A 25,743-nucleotide genomic window follows, 5' to 3' on the forward strand; every position below is an offset into this window, starting at 1 on the left:
AGTTTCTCTGACTTGTGTTCCAAATTAGTGCCTCTGACCTTTTCTTAAAACTTTAAGCATCACAAGGAAATCAGTGGGAAGGGAATCATGTGCTAACAAAGTACTTAAAGGGCAGAAAAACGCACTGAAGTGAAAGGGGATTAGTAAAGGGTGGGGAAGAGGACCAGCCCCTCCCAGTTTGGGTGAGCAGATTTGGGATTAGTTATCAAGCAGAAACTCACATGCAATTAACAGCTCTGACATCAGGGGACAAGCAAATATAAAACACTCAGCTCTGAGAGGGGTTCATCAGAGAACCTGCTCAGGAGTTTAAGGTACTGGAGGGAAGCTCTATGGGGAGCAGGTGGATGCCCGCCAAAACTCCATTAGGATGGGAGATTTTAAGTCACGGAAATTAACTAGCAGGAAATCTGCTTCCAATTCTTTCAGCTTCATGGCTAAATGTAATTAATGGCCATGACCTGCTAACGAATGCTTTGGATAAGAGACATCTATGATAAGTATTTTTTTTTCATAAATAGAAATTTAAAATAAAGAAAACTAAATGCTAGGGCAGGGGATTTAATTATGTAGTTATTATCCATGTCAAGTTTTTCCAGGTAAATTACTATTTTTACTATTTGCGAGAAATGTCATTTCACAGATATGAAAAGCATTTTGCGGGCGGCTGGGGAGGGCTCCTGCCTGTTTATAACAGCACAAAAAGAAAACTTGCACTAATGCCATTTTGCTTTCTCCTTTTCAGCCTGATTTTTACGTGTTTCAGTCTCTACACAAAGGGCTGCAAACCAGAGATCTGTTCTTCACTCTTGCTTCGAGCAGAATGAAAGCCCATAAATTCCTCTCTCTGGGATACATCGTCTTGCCCCTGCTGTGTTCTCAACAGACCTGGGCTCAATTCCCAAGACAGTGTGCCACCGTTGAGGCTCTGAGAAATGGTGTGTGTTGCCCAGACCTGTCCCCACTGTCTGGGCCTGGGACTGACAGCTGTGGCTCCTCGTCAGGGCGGGGCAGGTGTGAGGCAGTGACTGCAGACTCGCGACCCCACAGCCCCCATTACCCGCATGATGGCAGAGATGATCGGGAGGCTTGGCCCACGAGGTTCTTCAACAGGACATGCCGGTGCAATGGCAATTTCTCAGGACACAACTGTGGGACTTGCCGTCCTGGATGGAAAGGAGCTGCTTGTGACCAGAGAGTTCTCATAGGTAAGTGGGGATCTGTGTGTATATACAGTTCTTCATGAGACTCTATGCATTTAATAGGAACCTAAATCAGTTGAGCTGGAAGCACATCTGAAAATCATACAACTCACTCTTCCCTCTTCACAGTTGAGGAAACTGAGGCTCAGAGAGGCTAATAAGTGTATTTAAAGAGTTGAGGTTAAGGCTCAGATCCTCTGACTGACAAGATCTCCTTCCAAAACATTTATGGAACAACTGCTCCATGCAGGGAACCATGGTAGGTGTTCATGACTAGACCCTTCAGTGACTTCTCAAGGTAGTTATGTTAATTGTAGTAAGTGAGGTTCAGAAAGGTCAAATCCTTACAGCTGGTACTTGAAAAACCTGGAATTTGCCAGTGAAGTCAGTCTAGCTCTAAACCATGATCTACTTCTACTACACTTGCTAACCAACAAAGAAACTTCCCCTTGTGATGATCAAGTTCAGCCATTTCAGGTGACGAGCCTGGCCTTCACTCTACTAAATGGCAATAAATAATAAAGCTTTAAATAGTAAATCCAGAGATACATCGTTGTTTTCTATGTGCCAAACATTGGGCCAAGGGTCTAACAGAATGTTTATTGAGCCTATTTTATGAGCCATGCTCTGATATAATTGCTTTTTATGTGTGTATTCTTTAACCTTTACGACTCTATGAAGCAGGTATTATTTTTATATACACCCTTTCAGATGAGAAGGTGAGACTTAGAAACACGTGTACAGAGTCACAGAGTAAGTCCCTGGAATTAACCACTATGCCATGTTTTTTATGAGGCTTATGATTTTGAAAAGATAGAAAGTTCCAGAAAAATATACCAATGATGAGCAGAAATAAATATGAGATCACAGAATCATAAAGTCCACAGTCATAATAACGAAAACTAATGAAAACCCTAGAGTAAGTTGGCAGGCAGGGGGCGGGGGAAGGCAAAAAACAGGCCTAAAGAAGAGATTCAGGTGAGGGGAATTTTAAAGGAGTATAAACTTATTTAAGCATATATGCAAATTATCATTAATGGGTACATGGGACGCAGTGTTGAGACGATGCTCACGTGGCACATTTTCACGTTTGAATGTTGTATCCTTGAAGTCAGGAGAAATCTTCTGGACTTGAGTGCAGAAGAAAAGAACCACTTTGTCCAGGCCCTGCATCTGGCCAAGAGGACAATGCACCCTCAGTTTGTCATCGCCACCAGGAGATCAGAAGAAATATTGGGGCCAGATGGCAACACGCCACAATTTGAGAACATTTCCATTTACAACTACTTTGTTTGGACACACTACTATTCGGTCAAAAAGACTTTCCTTGGGCCGGGACAGGAAAGCTTTGGCGAAGTGGATTTCTCTCACGAGGGACCGGCTTTTCTCACATGGCACAGGTACCACCTTCTGCAATTGGAGAGAGACATGCAGGTATGTGTGACACGTTGCACTTTTCAGGTCCCCGACAGACAAGGTGGATCGTTTGGAAGCCGTTTTCATCCACTACGTTCTGAGCGATCGAAACATGTGATGGCAAAGCAATTTCATGATATTGATCTGTCTTTGACATTCTAAATTTCTCCCTATTAGTAAATTACTTACTCATTAATTAGTCTTCATCTTTGGTGAAGGGAAAAGAAAGTAATATCAATGGTGAGGGAGCCAGTTGAGACATCTCTAGGTGTGATGCAAAGTGATGGACATATGCTGCAGCATAATTGAAAAAATGATCTTCATATAGCTTGCAACAAAAGAATCTCAGTTGATGGGCCGGCCTTCCCAAATGTAAATCGATACCCCCTCCTCCTGGTTTGGATAAAAAAAAAAAAGTGTGCATACAATTCTCAGTCTACCAAGTCCCAAATATACACCTTGTTATGCCAGCAAATGATTCTGAGTCTATGGCACAAAGTATAAATTATGAAAAACAATATCCTTTATATTGTCATATGTTGATTGAACTCTGTTTTGTTTCCATGCCTCCTACCTCAGAAACCTACTAAAAGTATCACACCATTCAGGTCTCATTTTTACTTAAAAGGCATCAACTTTTGGGGCATATAGTAGACCTCAGCCCAAACATAAGTATTTCCTGCTTATCTTTTAAGTGGAGAACCTCAAACCACATTAAAGTATGTTAACATAGATACTTTTTTATCATTTATTTTACCAATTGCTTTTCTTGAGAAGAGTATTGTAATTTTAAGATGAAATTTGAGGGATGCCTGGATGGCTCAGTTGGTTAAGTGTTTGCCTCTTGGTTTTGGCTTAGGTCATGATCTCAGTGTTCATGAGTTCAAGCCCCACATCAGGCTCTGTGCTGTCAGCACAGAGATTGCTTCAGATTCTCTCTCTCTCACACCCCCCCCCCCACACACACTTGCTCTCTCTCTCCCTCTCTCTCTCACAAAATAAATAAACATAAAAAAATAAAATGAAATTTTAAATTATTAGATCTCAACTAGGAAATCCACAAAATGAATGTGTTTTCTAGGTAAATGGATTCCTTCCCTCAAATTAAAATATAAAAGTTAATCTAAAAATATCTGAGGGTAAAAAAGGTGTTTAGATTCATTTATTGATTTGCAGTATGCTTGTGTCTAGCACTATCACAAGAAAATAAATGGTGAGGCGAGAGAGAATTAATGCACTAAAATACAGAATAAAACATTGGTATAAAAGTAGTCCATCCATATTCAGTTTGAGAGTGATTAAGTTAATTCATCTGATACTCTGAACTTCATATTTTATAGCTCTTATTACAAGTAAGACATTTAGTAGATTACGAGTAGATAAATCTGTCATTTGTAATCAACTCCAGATCTCCATGCCTCTAAGTCATTTTCTCATGGGCACACCAAAATGAAAGGGCAGGTGGAAAGTATCTAAAAGCTTCAATTTTGCCTGTGTAAACTTCAACCTCTATGCCTTATATTTTTAAAACCCAACAGCACAAGGGATCCAACGAATTACAGTCTAAATGTAATGCACAGTTGAAATGCCACATGAATATTCTCCAACTCCCAAATGTCAATTCTGAACCACAAACTGACTCTTAATGATCCCTTGGAAGCTGTCACTAATTTTTGTGAACCAGAACAATGGCTTCTAAACAAGGACTCTAAACCCCTGGAGATCAATAAAGGAGGATGCTTTGGAAAGCTTTTGGTCCTCTAAAATCCCCTGGGGACCAGGAAATGCTTCCTAAAGGGTTTAAAGTGAAAAAGCAGAAATGTACTAAATGCTTAGGAGGTGAGGCACAATGATGGCAATCTCTACACTTAAATCTCACTCCCTAAATATAACTCCCCAAAGGTCTAAAGGAATGAGAACAAATACAATAAACATATGTTTTAAGGAACTCAATAAAATAAGCATGTGATCTTGAGTCCATTACTTTTTCTTTTAAGGTTTTTGTTTGTTTGTTTTGTATTGTTTTGTTTTTTGAGAGAGAAAGAGATCTCCACGTTGTCAGCGCAGAGCTGAAGTGGGGCTTGATCTTACGAACCATGAAATCACGGCCTGAGCCAAGATCAAGAGTAGGACACTTAAACCACTGAGCCACCTAGGCATCCCCTGAATCCAGTACTTTTAAAATTGTTAAGATCAGCTCTGAAAGGAAACTATGTCCCTGGTCTAAAGAACTGTGTGCACAAAGAAATACTCGGCTTCATTTCACATTTCCCATTGGTATTAGTTTTTAAGCAGAAACCCAAGTCTTAACAGTTTAGATTCTGAAGCAGGGGTCTTTAAGTAAAACGCCTTCAGTATCCAGGCAGATATGGTGATGTGAAAGAGATTGTCTGTGTAGCCTGTGAAAAGTCGAATCCATATAGCTCATATTTGGAAAACCTGGAATTCACATGGGCTTCTTCCACTACCCTTGCTAACCCACAAATAAATTTTAAAGCCCAGAATCTAAATGCCTGAAGTCATTCATGTTAAACGGAAAGAAAGAAAGAAAAAGAAAGAAAGAAAGAAAGAAAGAAAGAAAGAAAGAAAGAAAAGAAAGAAAGAAAGAAAACAAAAAGCACTGCTCTACATAATATATTTAAAGACTGGGTCTGGCTCCAGACCAAGACTCCATGATGCTTGAATTAGAGATATGAAAACAGGAGGTAAAATGTCAAGGAGCGAAAGCTATTATTGATATATATATTTTTTTGGTATCACCAATAGAACTTGAATTACCTACCTGAAAAAAAAAGGGGGGGGGAGACTTCTTTCCCCAAAAAATAGCATTTGTAGAAACTTCTGTATGATGAGTTGAGTTTCATTCTCTTTAGTGCCTCAATGACTCTTCATAGTATGTGATAAGCTTTGTTAAATAAGATATTTAATTCCTCTGGCTACTCAGACACCACTGATACACTGACTGGTTCTAATTACCAAAAGAGAGTTGATAGAAACAGACAGCCAGGGAGAAAACCAAGCAAAGGGGGAGAATTTTAAACAAAAGCAGAGAACGCTAACAGAGTTTCTTTGATCTAGGAAATGTTGCAGGATCCTTCATTCTCCCTTCCTTACTGGAATTTTGCAACCGGGAAGAACATCTGTGACATTTGCACCGATGACCTCATGGGATCGAGAAGCAACTTTGACCCCACTCTTATAAGCCTGAACTCTGTCTTTTCTCAATGGCGAGTGGTCTGCGAATCCTTGGAGGATTATGATACCCTGGGAACACTTTGTAATAGTAAGTTCCAAACCCATCTAGGATTCAGAATTCCCTATTACCTAAAGAGATTAAATGTGCTGTCTGAAAGCCCTCATTCTACTAAGGACTTCAGAATAAAATATTTTATTAGAGAGAATCGATGTACAGACGTTCATTGAACACCTACGCTACTCAAGGCACTCTATAAGGTTCCCGGGGGGAACAGAAAGTGTCTATACATTTTTACACTGCTTTTCTTGAGAAATTTGGCCAGTGCCTTGCTCACTCTCTTACTTTGGAAACGTATGGTTATATAAGATTAATCCTCTTAGCACATACAGCACTCCTGAGTAGTCATGTGTCTTGAGTTGAAATTTCAGAGCAAATTGTTTCCCTAGGAAATCTGAAATATGCCGAAAGAGTTTGAAGTGACCTGAGAGTAAAGTTCTAGTCAGAGGGTCAAAAGCAAAAGGTGATATGCAGGGTATCTTTAAGAAAAGGAAGATACCTTATGCAAGATGTCTTCCAGCTAATTGCTTTGCACCTCTGTCAAAGCGAACACAAAAAGGGCATGCTAAACCAGCTGTCCCGGTGTCCTTTCTCCAGTGATGTATAGGCCACTGCTGCCTTAGGTCAAGGTTCTGTGATATGTGGGTCTTTTCCTGAGTGTGTTGTTCTCTTCCTTGGATCACATTATTACCTCTCTCTGTGGCACCAACACAAGGTCTTAATTATTAGTCACCTACCCCATCCACTTTTCTTCTTCAGGCATGTTTGGTTATTTTAAACTTGTTCTTCAATGTAAAAACTGGATTCATGGGAATTTACTTTGTTAACGTCTTCAAAATATATTTATTCCCATATATTCTTTTCAGCTGAAAATATGAAATTCCTATATCAACCTTAAAAAAAAGAATATCCTTCAAAAAGAATATTCTAAATAGAACAATTCAGTAGACTTTTTTCAGCATTACAAGATTTTTTAGCTGCATATAGGAAAAAGAAGTGATAGTGTATGGATTTTTTTTTCGGTTGAAGTTTAAAAATTAGAATAAATTTTGTATTTGTTTAGCAAGCTGAATGAGTGATCCCACCTTGAAATGACATTGAGAATCAATATATCTTTAGATACCAAAACATTAATCCCTTTCTGAGAAGGCTATTGTATTTTGTCCTAGGAATTTTTTCCAGACCTTTTCTAACGATACTGGTGACTGGATGCCAAAACATAGCACAGTTAAAGTGGGTAAATAAAATTATGGCAGAGGAGAGAAGATTCTATTTGCATCACTTGTTCTTGTCAAGAGGTCTCATAACCAAGACACGTTGTTTCATGAAAAATTGAAGACTGTGTATTTTAGGGAAACACATTTGAGGAATACTTCTTTTCTTAGTTCGTGATATAAACACCAAGAATTTTCTTTATTAGGCCAGTGAAAGATGAAAGGAAACTAACAGTTTATTGAACACATACTACGTGCCTGATATGGTACCAAATGCTTTCATATATCTTATTTAATTCTCCTAATTCTGTTCTTGGATGAAATTATCCATTCCTGTGGTTTCATTGATCATCTTTTACTGGACAGCCATGCACGTACATTTTTAGAACAAACCTTCCTTACATATCCCAATCCTGTATTTTCATGTGTTTGTTGCACAATGCCTCTCCAGCGTCCCATTAAAGCGCCAAACTTGGTACATTGCAAGAATGAGTTACTGACACCTAAGACTCTTCTAGCCACTAAAATATCATCTTGGATTCATCATATGAAGAATGTTGTTCCTTCTACGCAGTATTTCTTAAATCTATTTTCTCCTTCATACACTCAGAACTTTTCATTCATTCCTGCATGGAAACTCCACAGGACTCCTATCCATATGAGGTTAAATCAGGTGCATTGGCAGAGGCTGTCCATGTGCAAACAAATCTAAAAAGACCCAGGTTAAATTTAACTCGTTTAAACTAGTTTCTTTGCTATCAGAATTTTCCACTGTGAAACTCCATGAGGGCAGATTAGGGTGTGATGTTTTCAAAACCCATGTAATCTATCGTGTTTTTCTTGGAATGTATTGATAGCTCCTGAACAATAATCCTTAAAACACAAGCTTGGATTGATAGTTTTAGCCGGTGGGGTCTGAAAGTTTTAATAATAATGCATACCTAAAACAGTGTGCTATCTCCTTCCCAATCTCAAGAGTGGCATATGTTTTATTTTTATATTATATAAAGTTGTTATGCTAATTCATTAGGTACTAATCGTTATGTTAATTATAAACATTACAACATAGTAAGCTTTATGAATGAGGTAAAATGAATACAAATTGAGATTGTAATATCACCTCTCCCACCCCAGTGGATTATTCTGCATATCCTCTTAGGACACACACATGCTTCTCTCGAGATCATTGGAACAGAAAATGCAAAATATTCCTAACCGATCTCCTCTTTTCCCACCTACCTAAGACTTCTCTTCATTTCCTATTGAATTAAACATAATTTCTCCACAATATGAATCTGATCTAGCTTTACATTGTTCCCACCGTCCTTTATCCTCTTGCATTGTCCTGTACGCCAGGCAAGCTATTCCCCAACCAGCCCTCTTTACAGCCCAAACGATCTTTCCATATATCAACATACACCAGATAACTAGCATCTACTATTTGCCAGGCCCTGTACCAAGATTAAGGGATGTACTCGTGAGCGAGAATAGAAAAAGTTCTTGTTCTGAGGGAGCTTATCTCATAGACAGGAGAAAGCATATCATCGTTCTTGTTACCTCTGTCGAAAATGTTTGACTTGTAACATTTCCCCTATTTACCCTGAAAATTCTTCTCAGAGAATCAGGGTTCTTTGCAATCTCTCTCTCTCTCTCTCTCTCTGTCTCTCTCTCTGTCTCTCTCTCTCTCTCTCTCTCTCTCTAACATTTATTTGTTTTTGAGAGACAGAGCACAAGTGGTGGGGGGCGGGGCACAAAGAGAGAGGGAGACACAGAATCAGAAGCAGGTTCCAGGCTCTGAGCTGTCAGCACAGAGCCCAGTGCAGAGCTTGAACCCATGAACCATGAGATGATGACCTAAACAGAAGTCAGTTGCTTAACCAATTGAGCCGCCAAGGCGCTCCTGCAAATCTCTTTTCTTTAATGACATCTTTCTGAAACCACACACCTGGAAAGGATTGGCATTCTTTCTCAATCTCTGTCTTTCTGTCTCTCCCCTTCTCCTTTCCACTCTCCCTCTTTCTCTTTCTCTCCTTCCCTCCCTTCCTTCTTCCTTCTCTCCCTCCCTCCCTCAAGGCACCCATTCTATTATCCCTAGTATCACAGCCTTTTGCTTGCCTGTTTGTCTTAGTGCCTTTTAACACGTGCCTTTTAACAAGTTTAATTATTTCTCACATTAATTGCTGAAAAATATGTATCGATTGAAATATAGACCAGTTCCCAAAGAAATTGTAGATTGTTTTTCTTTATTTCTCTGAAGGCTTGAAACAAACAGTAATTGAATATAAAATTTCACACACGTGTGAAATATAGATTTAATATGGGATTTAGGTTTATGAGACTATTTTGGCAAAATTCAATTTTCCATGGACTTTTGATGTTAATATATTTTCAGTAATGAGGTATACGTTGATTAAACAAATAACAGGACCTCTGTCTGTTATTGTGATCATTTTTTTCTTCCAATGATTTTATGTATCACACATCTAACTCTGCTCACAGATATATCACAATGATATGAATGTGATAACTTAAATCTTCTCACTGTAATGCCCCTAAGTCTGCCTTTTTAAAATGTTCTCTTCTACCAGGGAGAACCTTTCAGTGATCATGCTCTACATAAAAATGGAAGAGCAAAGAGATCTGTAAATATTCTGTAAGTGTTCCTATACCCTGTATTTTTTTCCAGGCACTGAGGGGGGGCCAATTAGGAGAAATCCAGCTGGAAATGTGGCGAGACCAATGGTACAACGTCTTCCTGAACCACAGGATGTCGCCCAGTGCTTGGAAGTTGGTTTATTTGACACCCCTCCTTTTTATTCCAATTCTACAAACAGTTTCCGAAATACAGTAGAAGGTAAGTAAAAGAAGTCAGTGCTTTGATTTTATGTAGTTGTCACAGTAAACTGAACTATTCACATTCAGATCTTGAAAAATCTTTGGAAGCCATATTGATCTTATGAATTTATGTGAATGTTGCCTCCTATTATGATGTAGTCACAATTTCCTGCTCAAAAAAGAACTTCTTTTTTTTTTTTCTTTAAATTTTTTTTTTCAAGGTTTATTCATTTTTGGGACAGAGAGAGACAGAGCATGAACGGGGGAGGGGCAGAGAGAGAGGGAGACACAGAATCGGAAACAGGCTCCAGGCTCTGAGCCATCAGCCCAGAGCCCGACGCGGGGCTCGAACTCACGGACCGCGAGATCGTGACCTGGCTGAAGTCGGACGCTTAACCGACTGCGCCACCCAGGCGCCCCAAAAAAGAACTTCTTAAAGAAAAGTGTCAGGCCATGAAACTCTTTTAAATTATCATAGTAGAATCCTTGGGAAATTAGTCTTCAATCTCTAAAATACCTGAAAAGTATTAACTCAAATCTGTGAGGTGGCTAATCATTATAACTCTATCAAATTCTGGTAGAGGCAAATAATTTTCAAGACTTTGAGAGCCTAAATTTTTTTCTTAAAAAATAACAATAAAGTTTCTAAACAATTAGTTGACATCCAATAATGCCTGGCTGGGGCATATATTTCTAGGTTTATATTATCCTATGAATGTTTTTAAAGGACTATAAAAATTCAAACTACCATCTAATGATATTTCATGTGATCCTCCTTATTTCATTCAAAGTATTTTAAAGGTGAGGAAACTAAAGACCAAAGAAGTGAAATGAATTTCCCAAGATAGTTTGTAACAGAACACAATTTCAAATCAAAATTTTTTAAGTCCATTGTCTTTATACAATACATTTTAATATCTCTAAATCATCACCGATACATATTTAAAGTTTTGAAACAACAGAATCACATTTAACGTATTATAAACTTCTTATTGTCACAATGTACATTAAATATAGCATTAAACATGTTAGGCTCCTCCCCCTGAGGAAAAAAAAATAGGAATACATCTCTCCGTCTCCATGATCTGAGATACTTGACATAGAAATCTAATCATTATTTTCCTTTCTCTCCCCTTTTATCATCAAAACTGGATGCCATTCTATTCTGTCTTTATGTTAATAACTAAATATGAATGCACTGATTTGGAGATTATTCAATAAATAATCACTATGTTTTGACTAAACTGGTATATATAAACTAAGGCCATAAGCATTATATCCTTTTTTTTTAATTTACTTTTTAAAATTCAAGTTAGTTAACACATAGTGCAGTATTGGCTTCAGTAGGACACAGTGATTCATCACTTCCATATAATACCCAGTGCTCACCCCAACAAGTGCCCTCCTTAATGCCCATCACCAATTTGGCACATCCCCCCCCCCACCTCCCCTCCAGCAACCCTCAGTTTGTTCTCTGAATTTAAGAGTCTCTTATGATTTGCCTCCCTCTCTGTTTTTATCTTATTTTTCCTTCCCTTCCCCTATGTTCTTCTGTTGTGTTTCTTATTAAATTCCACATGTGAGTGAAGTCATATGATATTTGTCTTTCTCTGACTTATTTCACTTAGCATAATACACTCTAGTTCCATCCGCATTGTTGCAAATGGCAAGAGTTCATTCTTTTTGATCACTGTGTAATATTCCAGTGTGTGTGTGTGTGTCTGTGTGTGTGTGTGTGTGTGTGTGTGTGTGTATGTGTGCATATATATATATATATATACCACATCTTCTTTATACATCCATCAGTCAATGGACGTTTGGGCTCTTTCCATAATCTGGCTATTGGCCATAAGGACTAATTTCTACAAGAATATGTAGGTTGCATCTTAATGATGACTAATCAAAGGACAAATTATACTGATTTCCTGACAGAAGGTCTGAAAGGACCAGTGCCCACCAACATGCCGTGTACGTTGCAGTCTTTAAACATTTCGTAAATAAAAAAAATAATAATGGAATAAATGTATGCAAAATGACTAAATAAATGAGTGAGTGTAATTGTACCAATGGGGTTAATATATTTTATCATCTTTAAAAACAAAACAAAACAAAATAAAAAAAAAAAAAACACAGCTCCACACCCAGTGTGGAGCCCAATGCAGAGCTTAAACTCACGATCCTGAGATCAAGACCTGAGCTGAGATCAAGAGTCAGACACTCAGCTGATCGGCCCAGGCACCCTTGGGTTAATGTGTTTTAAATTCTAATTTTATTTAATAATATGTAATATTTCCCTGTTCTTCCACCTCTGATTCTTAAAGCCAACCAGGTACACTTATAACTCCATCCTGCATCACAGACCCTCCGTTTTTGTGATCTATCCTTACCTTCTGCATAATATATATACCTAATAAATATCATATGGAAATATATATGGAAAATATATACAATATATAATATGGGAGACATACAGTATAAGAAATACATAATACATGAAATGTAGGAAATATACATATTATATAGGGATATCATATACATCATATAGAATATGGGAAATAGAGAGAGGATACATAGGAAATTATTAAATATTATATAAATGTTTTGACAATAGGCTTTCCAGATTTTTTTAAAATTTTTTTTAACATTTATTCATTTTTGAGACAGAGAGAGACAGAGCATGAACAGGGGAGGGTCAGAGAGAGGGAGACACAGAATCCGAAACAGGGTCCAGGCTCCGAGCTGTCAGCACAGAGCCCGATGCGGGGCTCGAACCCACGGACCGCGAGATCTTGACCTGAGCCGAAGTCAGCCGCCCAACTGACTGAGCCACCCAGGCACCCCTCCAGATGTTTAAAACTAGTACAGACATGATAAGCATGCTCTGGGAAATTGTGACTTTTCCACAAACTAAGATAACTTTCCCGAAATAAACATGGTGACAGTGAAAAGGAATGAGGTAGGAAACTGAAGTAATATCTGGCAATTTAAGGTCCAGGACAATCAGAGTGATGTCCTCCCAACTGTGTTACTTTTTAGGAGAAGGATATTTCCACTGTCTTTATTTCCACTGAACCAATGTTTGCCTTGTCAAAATAGAGTGCTCTATATACTTTGGCTGGCATCTTTGCAGGTCATTATTTTTAACCTTGAGGCTACATTTAGAATGTTGTGCCACTGGCTTAAAGCTAACCTAGCTCTGGGTATAGCAAGAAATGTCACCAACCATAGGTACGGAGAAGCAACGCTATTATATCAGGGCAAAAATTGGCCTGACAAACTGCGGAGAAACTGTTTCCTGATATAATCGCTGCTGTTGATTTGAAAAGCAAGATATTGGCAATGGTTTTCATTCTTCTCACCCCTCTTTTTATATCTAGGTTACAGCGATCCCACGGGAAAGTATGACCCTGCTATTCGAAGCCTTCACAATTTGGCTCATCTATTCCTGAATGGAACAGGGGGACAAACCCATTTATCTCCAAACGATCCTATTTTTGTCCTCCTGCACACTTTCACTGACGCAGTCTTTGATGAATGGCTGAGGAGATATAATGCTGGTGAGACATTCTCCTATGCTTTTTTGCGGGCTCAGCAAGGAGACCGTTCAGGTGGTATAGTTATCACTATAGACTACGCACTTAACACATGTGAACTACACTTCAAAATAAGGAGAAAAGAGCTGTGATATCTAGCTGTTTCCACATGTCCCAAACGACTTTGAAAATGCAGATAAAAAGTTATAAAAATAGTTACGAGACAGTATTATATTATCAGAGTAAGCACGTAATCCCTTCTCATTTTTTAGTTTGAAAAGATGACTGTCATGTTTCCCAAATTTTTCTTCCTTGTAGCTTCCAATGAACATTTGCATGTCTTTTTTTGTCTTTTTTTGGAACATTCTCATGAATAAAAAAAAATTTCACTGATCTCTTCTTCGATACCTAAAAGACAGAAAAAATTATGCTCATAATCCACAGTTTTGATTTTTATTACTGCTGGCCTCTTACAAATGGAAATTCTCTTCAACTTGAAAAGTTAATGTTGGTTTTTATAGAGAGCACAGCATAGAAAATCTTTTTCAACTTCATTTTAATGGGTTTTTAAAAATATTATTTAGAAGGCCACTTTCTCTTCACTTCTACTTGGCTGAGAGGCTCAAGTCACTTTGCAAACAATGAAGTACTTCTATTTGTTAAAGCATCATACATGTTCATACTTCAAAAGTTTGTAAATTTTGGCTTCTGTGCCTTTACTTTATCCCGCACATAAACATAATATTGGGTATAAACTATCTATTGACTTATCTACCCAATTCAGCCAGTCTCTTATTTCTTGGTGTGTATGTACAGGAGAAGCCTCTAATCCAACCTGATTACGACCATTCACAGATACGTTGGTCAAAATCATATGTTCCATCAGAAAATCATTCAAGAAACAAATAACTCACATATAACTATTCACTCATCCATCTGCTATGAATTCACTAATTGGAGTGCCACCTTATTTCATATGTATTCACAAGCATACCTACAGTCATAATGAATTATCTACAATTTACAATGTCTGTTTCTTTAACGAAAAACAAGAAATTAACAACCCTTGAGATGCAATCTGAGTCCAGTATGCGTCTAGATTTTCATAATGACTACCTTATGTTTACAATCCTATCGCTCACTTCTAATTCTTTACCAATATCTCAGGCATTCTCCTTTAGCAAACCTTTCTTAGACATTCATACATTTAATATAAACCAACATCCCTCTCCTTTAGAAATCATAATTATCATTTTGCATATGTTTAGCTATATTACTTCTTATGACAATAGCAAGTCAAGTGGAGGTCATAGGTTTAGGAATGAACAAAAACTTGTTAAACACGCACTTCTCAGAACTAGGCAACAATGCACAAGCTGTAGTTATTCAGCCATTCACAAGGCCATGGCTGTTAGTAAGTTGTTCTTACTTAGGACTTACTTAAGAAGTAAAAGGAGGTGGAGAATCTTGGGTAATCTGGAGCTTTCTTTCAACTATGCAAACAAGTATTCCTTTGCCTTACATATCCTGATTGAAAAGATCATTATTTGACATCTATAACAAGTTGTTAATGGTCATCGATGAATCAGATAAATACCTTTGTTATTTTCTCCCCACTTCCTTTGCTTGTACTATATAAATTGCATAATAGCTCTCAGTTACTTGGATAGTAGTAGAGGGAAAAGTACCATGAGCAAAAAGTAGGGAGCCTAAAGCATATTTTTGACAAAATGTGGCCATAAAATTATAAGACAAGTTAATGTAAACACTTAAAAATTGCAGGAACACTGAACACTAACGATTAACCTTCTGCTTAAATATTCCATGTCCCTGCAAATGTCCCTTGGAAAAACAATGTCATAGAACGACTACATAGGAAGAAAATAAAAATATTAGAAAAATGTCTAAAATGATGCATACAGCAGAAGTCTTTGTTGCAAATAAGTCTATGAGTGGAGGATGGAATTACTTTTCAAAATGTATTGAAAGGTTTTATAATAAGGAAGTATCTTCAAAAATCATAGGATTATAAAATTATTAGGGTCCAAATGGAATAAGAATTGCATTTTACAGCTGAAGGAAATGAGAGTCATCGCATATAATGTGATGTCTCATTAGACATGAGGTGGTATAATATAGAGCACGCAAACTTTATTCAATATGATGTTAAGTTTTATTCACTAACATTTTGTATCCATGTGCACATTTAATTCAATTTTCTATTTTTCCCAAATGCGAATCATGTGAATGAAGTTTTATGTATAGCACTAAATATAGTGAGCTTTTCAGAAGAAGCAGTGTATACGTTTCGCAGACCAGACCCTACTTATCCTGCCCTGAGAGAAATGAACTAATTACGCACACACTCAAAGCCTTTCACAAACAGTATCTGATTCCATATCTTTGCTCTTATGGATAATGCTGCAATGAACATGGGTGCAAATATCTCTTCGAGATACTGATTTCATGTCTTTTAGAGATACACCCAGAAGTGGGATTGCTGGATCATATGGTAGTTCTATTTTTAATTTTTTGAGGAACATCCATACTGTTTCCATACTGGCTGCACCAATTCCCACCAACAGGGCACAACAGCTCTCTTCTCTCCACGCTTTTCCCAATGCTTGTAATCTCTTTTCTTTTTGACCACAGCCATCCTTACAGGTGTGAGGTAATCTCTCAGGATGGTTCTAATTGGCATTCCCTAATTAGTGATATTGAATACCTTTTCACGGAGCAGGTGGCCATTTGTAAATCATCATGTCATATACCTTAAATACATACAATTTTTTGTCAATTGTACCTCAGTAAAGCTGGAAAATAATACTATTTGAGTGCCTACCATTTCCTACATAGTATTTTAGGTACCAGAAATACAGTAGCGTACAAAACACACAAAAATATTTTCCCTCCTGGAACTCCCCTAGTTGTTAGTTGAAATGGCAGTAAAAATAAGTAAATAAATATAAAGTATGTTAGATGGGAGCAAGTGTTTGCAAGCTAAGAAAATCAGGAAAGGGGATGGTGAGTACTACATAAATACATGGAGGAAAATCATCCTGGGATGAACAAAGGAACCCACTGTGGCCAGAGCAGAGCAGAGAGTGGGGAGAAAATGGTGGGAAATAACAAGGTCAGAGAGGTAACAGGGGGAAGATCCTGAAGGCTGTTGGCTATAACTCTGAGATGGGAAGGGTCTTGCATAGGGAAGTTTCATGACGATTCTACTGTTCTTGTTTGCTATTTTCACAATTATTCCTCCATTCAGTTGAATCGATGTAACTTGATCACCGCGCTGATGCTGAATGGGGTTGAGGCTGTTCGAGTCAGGCTGTAGTGGAAAGGTGAAATAGAAAGTTAAAAAAAAAAAGTTTATCTACATTATTAACTTTAATAAATAATTAACGAGAATACACCAAAACGTGGGTTCCTTGGGCCAGGCGTTCTGTCTGTTCTGTGCAGTGCTGTAGCCTCCATGCCGAGACCAGTGTCTTACGTTAGTAAGAGCTCAACAGATTTGAAGCAATTAATATTAAATTAGCATGAATACATAGTAAATCTAAAGTCGCAAAAATATACACACTACATGCCATGCTATGATCAGTTGTTTTACAAAGTAGACGCTAAAATACTTTTCTGTGCTTCCCAGGATCACAGGGACTGTCCAGGTGATATATTTCTTGCAAACAGAAAATGTAATACTCCGCTTTCTCACATATTCCAGCTCTTCTACATAGTTGTCCACTCGTGTCCAGCCCAAGCCCAATTCCAACTCTGGTTTTGTGATATCCCACCTATTTAGTTGTATCAACATAAATGTAGAACAACAATAATAGAAAAGAACAATCCTGGGGCACCTAGGTGGCTCAGTCAGTAAAGCATCTGACTTCAGCTCAGGTCATGATCTCACGGTTCGTGGGTTTGAGCCCCGCGTGGGGCTCTGTGCTGACAGCTCAGAGCCTGGAGCCTGCTTCAGATGATGTGTCTCCCTCTCTCTCTCTCACCCTCCCTGCTCATGCTCTGTCTCTGTCAAAAATGAATAAACATTTTTTTAAAAATTAAAAAAAAAAAACAATATTCTGCCACAAAGAACCTATCACTCTTTTTATCCCTGATGACAGAAACTCATTAATAATATAAATGCCTGTAACTTGTATTTAAGTTGAAAGAGGAGAAGTGGCAAGAAGGAAATAATATCCCAGGAACTTGATTTAAAAATTTAAGTGTTTTTTCTAACAGAGTAAAATATAGGGGATAAGTTCATATTTATATCTCGGGAAGTAAACAGAAAAAAATGAAGAATACTAAACAGACATATTCATATTCAAGGACAAACCTCCATTAGATATGGCACCTCTCAAATTTATAGATGAAGCTTCAGCAAACTATACGTCCATCTTTTTTTAGCCTTGAAAGAGAAGTTTAGTGAATTTTTTTCAAATAAGTTTCTGTAATTTAAAAGTAAAACAACTAATGATCAACATAGATGATAAAATACTAAAACTTCCCTGCTTTTAAACGTTCTTGATCTAATGGATGTTATGTTAGTGCTGTGTTCAAAACATTTGAACTCTGTTTTATGCAATTTTCCCTGCTCTGCTATATACAGTAAAACTATTTTTATGTCTTTATCCAGTAAAAAATTAAAAAAAAAACATTTTTATGTTATCCTAGAATATTTTAGGTCACCTTCAGGACATAATAATCTATTAATACTAACTTTATTATGTTATTAACAAGATGTCTTTGGCATATTTTAGATGTATCCACATTTCCATTGGAAAATGCCCCAATTGGACATAATAGGCAATACAATATGGTTCCATTCTGGCCTCCAGTTACCAACATAGAAATGTTTGTTACTGCTCCAGACAATCTGGGATATACTTATGAAGTTCAATGGCCAAGTGAGTATTGAAAATGTATCTTTTCTGTGGAAATTACCAAAACTATATTTGCTACCTTTTAAGGTAATCACAGTATTCTGAGGCCTATATTTTCCACTTAGATTTAGAAGGTTTTATTTGGATTTTTATTTTGGGATAAAGAGATTGAATGTAACATTTGTTGAGAGCCCACTCTGATCTGGAATTAAGCTGATTCTATAGCATACTACCTCATTTAATCCATACAACCCTCTGAGCTAAGTGTTGTAATCCTCATTTTACAAATAAGGAAGATGAGGCTAGCTATGATTAGCTGAGAAAGGGTAATTGTCACAGGTCATATTTCTAGTAGGCAGAGATAATGAGTTTTGAGCTTAAGTTCATGTAATACGCCCCAATTTTTCTACTACATAATGGTGCCTTCGTATCTTTATTCTAAAAAGAAAAAATGGAGTGAGATACTCTGTGCTGCTTTTTCTGAGATTTTGAAATTCAAACATTCTTATTTTCTTTTCAATCCCTTCCCAACAAAGGCAGCAGGGTATTGTGAAGAGCACAGCATGTGGGTTTTGAAAGACTTGGGCCCCTAAACCAACTCTGGCGCCTACTGGCCAAGTGACCTTGGACAAGTGGCTCAAACTCTATGGCATCATTTTCTCACCTTTAGAACAGAAATAATAATAGCTATCCCAATAGGGTCCACTTAGTAGGAGAAATTTGGTAAGTGCCTTCAACATGACAGGTGTTATCATCAGCAATGTGGACAATAAAAAAGTTCTATATGGGGGCACCTGGGTGGCTTAGTTGGTTAAGTGTCTAACTCTTGATTTCAGCTCAGGTCATGATCTCAGGAACCGAGAGATTGAGCCCTGCAGGCACTGTGCTGACAGCACAGAGCCTGCTTGGGATTCTCTCTCTCTCTCTCTCTCTCTCTCTCTCAAAATAAATAACTAAATAAACTTAAAAAATTATATATGAAGATTTCGGTAAAATGCCTGCCACAATGCCTAAGTTTAGGGTAGCTGATTTTTGGTGGCAACTACTATACTGTTTATTTTTTGTTCTCCTTTTGTTTTTCACAGGTCGGAATTTTAGTATTTCTGAACTTGTTACTATAGGAGTAGTTGCTGCTTTATCACTGGTCGCGGTCATTTTTGCGGGTGCTTCTTGTATGATTCGCGCCAGAAGCAACATGGACGAGGCACATCAGCCTCTTCTCACTGATCAATATCAACACTATGCTGAAGAATATGAAAAAATGCACAATCCTAATCAGTCTATGGTCTAATGACAAACGACCAATTATCTGATACATTAGCATCACAAGAACACCTGGTTGAAACATAACAGATGAAATTCCTGTATGTTCTTTTCCTCCATTACTTTCTTTCTTATGCACGCCCATGTTGGAATTAGAGCTCTACATATTATTTGCTAGAGCACAGAAGAGTCACAGTCTCTTTAATACGTTCTTTTTTCCAACTCTATTTCAAATGGTAGGTTGTATGTTAACAAACTAGAATTTAAATAAAAACTTGAAACATTAAAAAAATAAAAAATAAAATAAAATAAAATAAAACAAAACAAAATAAAATGGTAGGTTGCAGGCATATACCCCTGTCCTCTAACCCTAATTCCCAACCCTAACCCTTACCCTCTGGAGAGGTCTCTGAACTGCAAAATACGAGACACATATACTAACCCTAACCCTGAATCTGAGAATGTGGCCTCCTGAACACATGATAAGAAACGCTGAGAAACAGCCTAGTTACCCTGGAGAAGACTCCAAATACTTAAGAATTGGTGGGATTTCTGGAAATTGGTGTTGAAGGTAGAGATTTAAAAAAAGAGTAAAGGAAAATAAAATGGTAGTTTGCACCAACTCTATGATATTTAAGCAGACAATGTGAAGATTTGGGCATGTTTTCAAGACCAACTATATGACAATGTAAATAAGCTGTTGTGCTTTGTTTTTGTATAAAGACAAATCATAATAGTAAATCTCTGATTAAAATACATCAGTAGGCATCTCTACAATGTGAAAATGCAAACACATTTCCGTTCACTGACATCGAACAACGGATATATAGGAAGCCACATTTATTAATTAAAATCCATTATGTGGAGCTACAAATGGGATCCCAATTAAGTTTTTCAGACTAGAATTCCCCTTGGGCACCAAAGTTTAGTTTAGTTTAAGGTTTAGTCTGAGGTTCAACATCGCAAAAAAATCCTGATCTTTGTCACACTCTATAGAGGCAAAGACTTCACTTTGTTTAAAAAACAGTTGATACTCTATTTGCCACCATGTTCTACCTGTCAATGGACTGGAAGCCAACAACCCATTCATACATTTCACGTCCCCATTCCTCTTCCAATATCTTAGTGACCCAAAGCAAGTCATAAAGTGGAGAATATGCAATACCGTGCTCTACAAACACCATTCGATTCATCGTGTTTCAAGTAGCCTTCTCGTATCACTTATCGGTCTTTCATATGTTTTCAAAATAAAATAATAATAATATTATGTCATCAGTTGTGTGAGGCTTTCATGACGCAGTTGTGTGAGGCTGTCATTAATTTTTCTTCTGCCTATCTTCTAACCTAAAATATTTTTACTGTTTTTGATCGTGGGTTACTGAAACAATATTCTCAATGAAGAACTTGAAAGGCTGGTCACTGGGAACAAACATTTTTGGCAAAATCGGTGAAAAGAAATATGAACAATAGTAATTATACACTATAGAAAGTGGGGAGTCTGATATTCCCAACTCAAAAAACAAGATTAAAGTTATGTACACGATTGGTTATGGGTTTCCCTATATTAAGCAATCTTAAGGCTATGAACACAAGAAAAACAGACAAAATGTGTTAGTAAAAGAGAATGCATATAATAATAGTATCTTTTTAACTTTCAAATACCATTCCTGAATTGATTTTTGACTACATTTTATTAAAATATTATATACTCGGGGCGCCTGGGTGGCTCAGTCGGTTGGGCGTCTGACATCGGCTCAGGTCATGATCTCACGGTTCGTGGGTTCGAGCCCCGCATCGGGCTCTGTGCTGAAGCTCAGAGCCTGGAGCCTGCTTCAGATTCTGTGTCTCCCTCTCCCTCTGACCCTCCCCCATTCATGCTCTGTCTCTCTCTGTCTCAAAAATAAATAAACATTAAAAAATTTTTTTAAATAAATAAATAAAACATTATATACTCATTGCTTTTCAAATATATTATTATATAATGTAAGATTTATTTAAACATTAATAAAACTAAGTCTGCCACATCATATTTTTGGAGATTTACTAAGTACTCATTGCATAAATGTTTATTTCTTTACTGATATTTATTTATTTTTATTTGAGATAGTGTATAAGTGGGGCAGAGGGAGAGAGAAACACAGAGAGAGATTCTTGAGCAGGCTGCACGCTCAGCATGGAGCCCAATACTGGGTTTGACCCTATGACCCCGGGATCATGATCTGAGCTGAAATCAAGAGTAGGACATTCAACCAATTGAGCCACCCAGTTGCCCCTTGTAAACATTTATTAAGCACACCTAGATTTCAGACATACTCCAAAACTGTGGAATTGGGGAAGGGAAGGGAAGGAATAGAAAACTGAGATGGTCATTTTTGACTTGGCCTTCAAAGAATGCTAATGGATTTACCAAACACAAGAGTAGAGAAGGGCACTCCATACAGAAATGACAGCAGGGACAAAGTAGCAGAAGTTTAAGTGACATGGAACATTCAAAAACATAAAGTAGGTCAGTGTGGTTAGAGCATAGAGCAATATGGATGCTACATCACCTTTTCATGGAGAGGAGTAGAAAGATAAATCAGGAATAAAATCAGAGTGTCCTATATGCAATCCTAAGAAATCTGGAGTTCATTCTACAGGTAAGAGGGAGCAGGAAAGACAATAAAGTATGTTTTACAAAGATAATAATGATGATGTTTGTAAATAATGTCTATTAAGAATAATTTGGAATGGTTAAAATAGAAGCTAAGAGACTAGTTAATATCAAATAGTTCATGGGACAGAGGAGGAAAAAACTTAATTATAAGAGAACTCATTATATTATAAATGTATCTTTCATTATTTCTCCCTAAACATGTTGCTTTATTTTTCTTGTACTCAAGGACTTCTGTTTAGTTTGTGTGTGTGTGTGTGTGTATACATATATATATATATATACATACATATATATGCATATATATGTATACAATAAATATATGCATATTTTATATACATATTTATGTATATGTATATATGTATATATATTTTAGTTTAGTATATATATATGTATATATGTATATGTATATATATATGTGTATATATATATGTGTGTGTGTGTGTGTGTGTGAGTGTGTGTATCTTGATCAGGTGACCATTACTCTTCCTATAATATATCATATTATTCACTTCAAATAATAGTCATTTGCAATCTTGGATATTTTCTAGGGTTCTCAGTCCTTCATTTCCCTTATAAAACATAGTCAATGAAGTTATTATGCACTTACTGGAAAGCATATTTCACACCACTTAAACAGATTCTGTCTTGGTACATAGACCCCCATTATATGCCAGTGCCACCAACTGAGCTAAGCATTATAGTCTCAACAGAGTAAGAATGCCCAATTGAACATTCCTACACAATCAAAAATGTAAAGCTATTGTTTTTGTGCCCCTCTGAAGTTACATACTGTGTTCATTCCCAGAAGCAAATTTCAGACACAGTGCCTACTGACAGCTACGTGTAATCTTTAAAATTGGATGCAGGGGAAAAGATTTGGACTTTTAAAATATCTGTTTCAAGATTAGGTTATAAGACAGTTGTGCTAAGTTCAGCCCATAAGTACACAGCTATGTTATGTATTTTGTCCTTAGCCTAATCAAAATTTTTATTAACCAACCAACCGATGGAACATCATGTTAATATGAAATAGAAAAAGAACAACAACAAAAAATAAATATATTAACAAACCAAGAACAGGACCTGATATAAAAGAGATACAATTTTAAAAGGAAAAGTGCAAAACCCGGTACTTCTAAAGCACAAGTGCAAAATAAAGGATGAAGGAAGACGGGAACTGTCAGGATTCTTTACAAAATAACCAGGAGCTTTTAGTGTATTTCAAATTCAATAGAAACCAATAGGGCAATGAGACCAAAATAGGGACAAAATGCTATGCTATGAAAGTGGGGGAAAGTACTGTGCAGATATTGATATATTGTACTTCATTAATACAGAAACAGAAATCTGTAGTGTTAAGAATCACATCTGGAGTATTTATTTAACTTTAGAGCAACTGTTTAAGGGAAAGATTGACACACTGTTGCTTATTCATCTTCCATGTGATACAATGATACAATTACAGGCCTAAGAGAGAAACTTTGAAGTCACGCTTAAATTCTACCATCTATCTCAATCTTCATATCCAATTAATTACTAATTTTGTTAATACAGTCAATATGCATTGACCACTGTATCCTGAGCACTAAACCCATGATCTACAGTAGTGGTTCTCAATTGGAAGGCTATTTACCCCCAGGAGTTCTTTGGGGCTGGGATTGCTACTGGTATCTATTGGGTCAACCCAGGGGTGCTGCAAAACATCATACATTGCCAACACGTTGAAAAATTAACCAATCCCAATGTCAATAGTACTGAGGTCAAGAAAATGTGATCTAGAACTACAAAGATAAACAAGTTTCACAGTGTCCCTGACTTCATAGAGCTTAGTACCTAATGGGAAAGAAGGACAAAACCAATGTACTTTGTTAGGAATACATTATTTCCTCACAAAATAAATTTAAAAGATACAGAGTTCAAGGTAGTTAAGCACAATGGTACTTTCAAGGACTCAAGCTCTTTCTATCTTTTTCCCATTACATTTAGTATGTGGTCTCCATCGTTTTAGTTATACTGTTGGGGCTGCAATATGGATGTTACATCACCAGGTTTTGTATCTACTCCACACGGAAATTTTCCATTTGTTCAAAAGTGGATATCCACCCAAGAATTCTGCCTATATCTCATTAGAAGTTTATTACATGGAAAGGGAGTATAGAAAATGAACGGTCTTTTTGTTTTTAAAGTTCATTTATTTATTTTGAGAGAGAGAGAATGGATGTGTGAAGGAGAGGAGAGAGAGAGAGAGGGAGAGAAAACCCCAAGCAGGCTCTGCATTGTCAGTTCAGGGTTCCAACTCATGAACCTTGAGATTATAACCTGAGCCAAAATCAAGAGTTGGACACTCAACCAACTGAGCCATCTAGAAACTCCTCTTTTTTTTTGGGGGGGGGGTTGTTTGTTTGTTTTTGTTGTTGTTGTTTGTTAGCTGGTTACTATCCTGAATAAAGTCAGAATTCTAATAGTAAGGGATAAGAGAGAATATATTTGGGATTGTGGCAACTTGGAGTATTGCCACAAGAAATAGACGAGCAAAAAATCAAGACAATAATTATAGCAGTATGAAAGAAACACACAGTGTGTTTTCCTTATAAAAACAAAACAAAACAAAACAAAAACAAACAAACAAACAAAAACCTCTGGTGGAAGCTATTTAATTTAAACAAATGAATTGGAAGATTAGCTGAATAAGTGAAGTCGAGCTGAATGATAGGACAAGAACACTGCTGGAAAAGTTAACCAAACAGGGCTAGGATAAAAGCCATGTCCTCATTATCCACAGTGGAATGTCAAAACATGTTCCTCTAATATTTTTTAAAAATTAGAAATAGAAACTTTAATATACTATTTAGAAATATGGAGGCAAAAACAGAAGCAGCAACTTAAGATGCAAATTATTATATCCAGGAAGTGTGAGTTGCGTGGGGCATGGATTGGGGCAGCAGAGCACCTTTGTGGTTCTTCGTGAATCTTGACTTTTTGAAAGGAGGTTTTTAATTTGTTCATTTTTGTTTTTTAAGAGAGAGAGAGCATGTGAGTGGGACAGAAGGGCAGAGGGAGAGAGAGAATAAAATTTAAGCAGTTTCTACACTCAGCACGGAGCCCGACACAGGGCTCGACCCCACCACCCTAGGATAATGAAATCAGGAGTCGGTCGCTTGACTGACTGAGCCACCCAGGTGCTCAGTGAAGGGCAAAAAGAAGAGAGTGATTCTTCTGGAAATCTCAGTAAAGAATGACTGAGTCAAAATTGACATCATTCAGCAAAAGTTTATTCTTAAAGTTTTTTTCCTCTATGAAATAGGAAATTTTAGAACTTTAACTTTGGGGAGAGGGTAAGAAAGGACAATGAATCAAATCTGTCATAGTCTTCAAATAGAAACTGTTCACAAAATGAGTAAGACCCTTATTAATCAATTGGATTAAATAAATTACACATGAAAATACACTCTTGTGGTCTCGGTGTGTAGGCTTCAAAATACAGGTTT

The 25,743-nt window shown here is 37.1% G+C and overlaps 1 protein-coding gene across 3 annotated transcripts; it reads left to right on the forward strand.

Moving 5' to 3' along the window:
* Positions 1-792: 792 nt before the first annotated feature.
* TYRP1 (tyrosinase related protein 1) lies at positions 793-19,898 on the forward strand. 3 transcript variants are annotated; one of them, XM_047097947.1, is made up of 7 exons: positions 793-1,208; positions 2,314-2,636; positions 5,697-5,901; positions 9,772-9,939; positions 13,298-13,477; positions 18,214-18,360; positions 19,422-19,898. In XM_047097947.1, the coding sequence occupies exons 1-7, from the start codon at positions 824-826 to the stop codon at positions 19,625-19,627; spliced, it is 1,614 nt and encodes a 537-aa protein (XP_046953903.1). In that variant the 5' UTR covers positions 793-823; the 3' UTR covers positions 19,628-19,898. The 3 variants fall into 3 exon arrangements, with proteins under 3 accessions (XP_046953903.1, XP_046953886.1, XP_046953895.1); XM_047097930.1 differs by having other exon boundaries at positions 824-1,208; positions 13,298-13,531; positions 19,422-19,655; XM_047097939.1 differs by having other exon boundaries at positions 824-1,208; positions 13,298-13,528; positions 19,422-19,655.
* The last annotated feature ends 5,845 nt before the right edge of the window (positions 19,899-25,743 follow it).

The sequence above is a fragment of the Lynx rufus genome, unplaced genomic scaffold, assembly GCF_022079265.1.
Source record: "Lynx rufus isolate CCGP_SWC_20201006 ecotype Redwood Valley unplaced genomic scaffold, mLynRuf1.p SCAF_10, whole genome shotgun sequence".
In the NCBI taxonomy this organism is placed as follows: domain Eukaryota; kingdom Metazoa; phylum Chordata; class Mammalia; order Carnivora; family Felidae; genus Lynx; species Lynx rufus.

Bases quoted from the DNA above. Each gene is read 5' to 3' on its own strand.
- TYRP1 (XM_047097930.1), top strand. From the start codon at position 824: ATGAAAGCCCATAAATTCCTCTCTCTGGGATACATCGTCTTGCCCCTG. The intron at 2,637-5,696 runs GTATGTGTGACA...TCTTTGATCTAG, and splicing joins AATTGGAGAGAGACATGCAG to GAAATGTTGCAGGATCCTTC. The intron at 13,532-18,213 runs GTATAGTTATCA...GGCATATTTTAG, and splicing joins GCAAGGAGACCGTTCAGGTG to ATGTATCCACATTTCCATTG.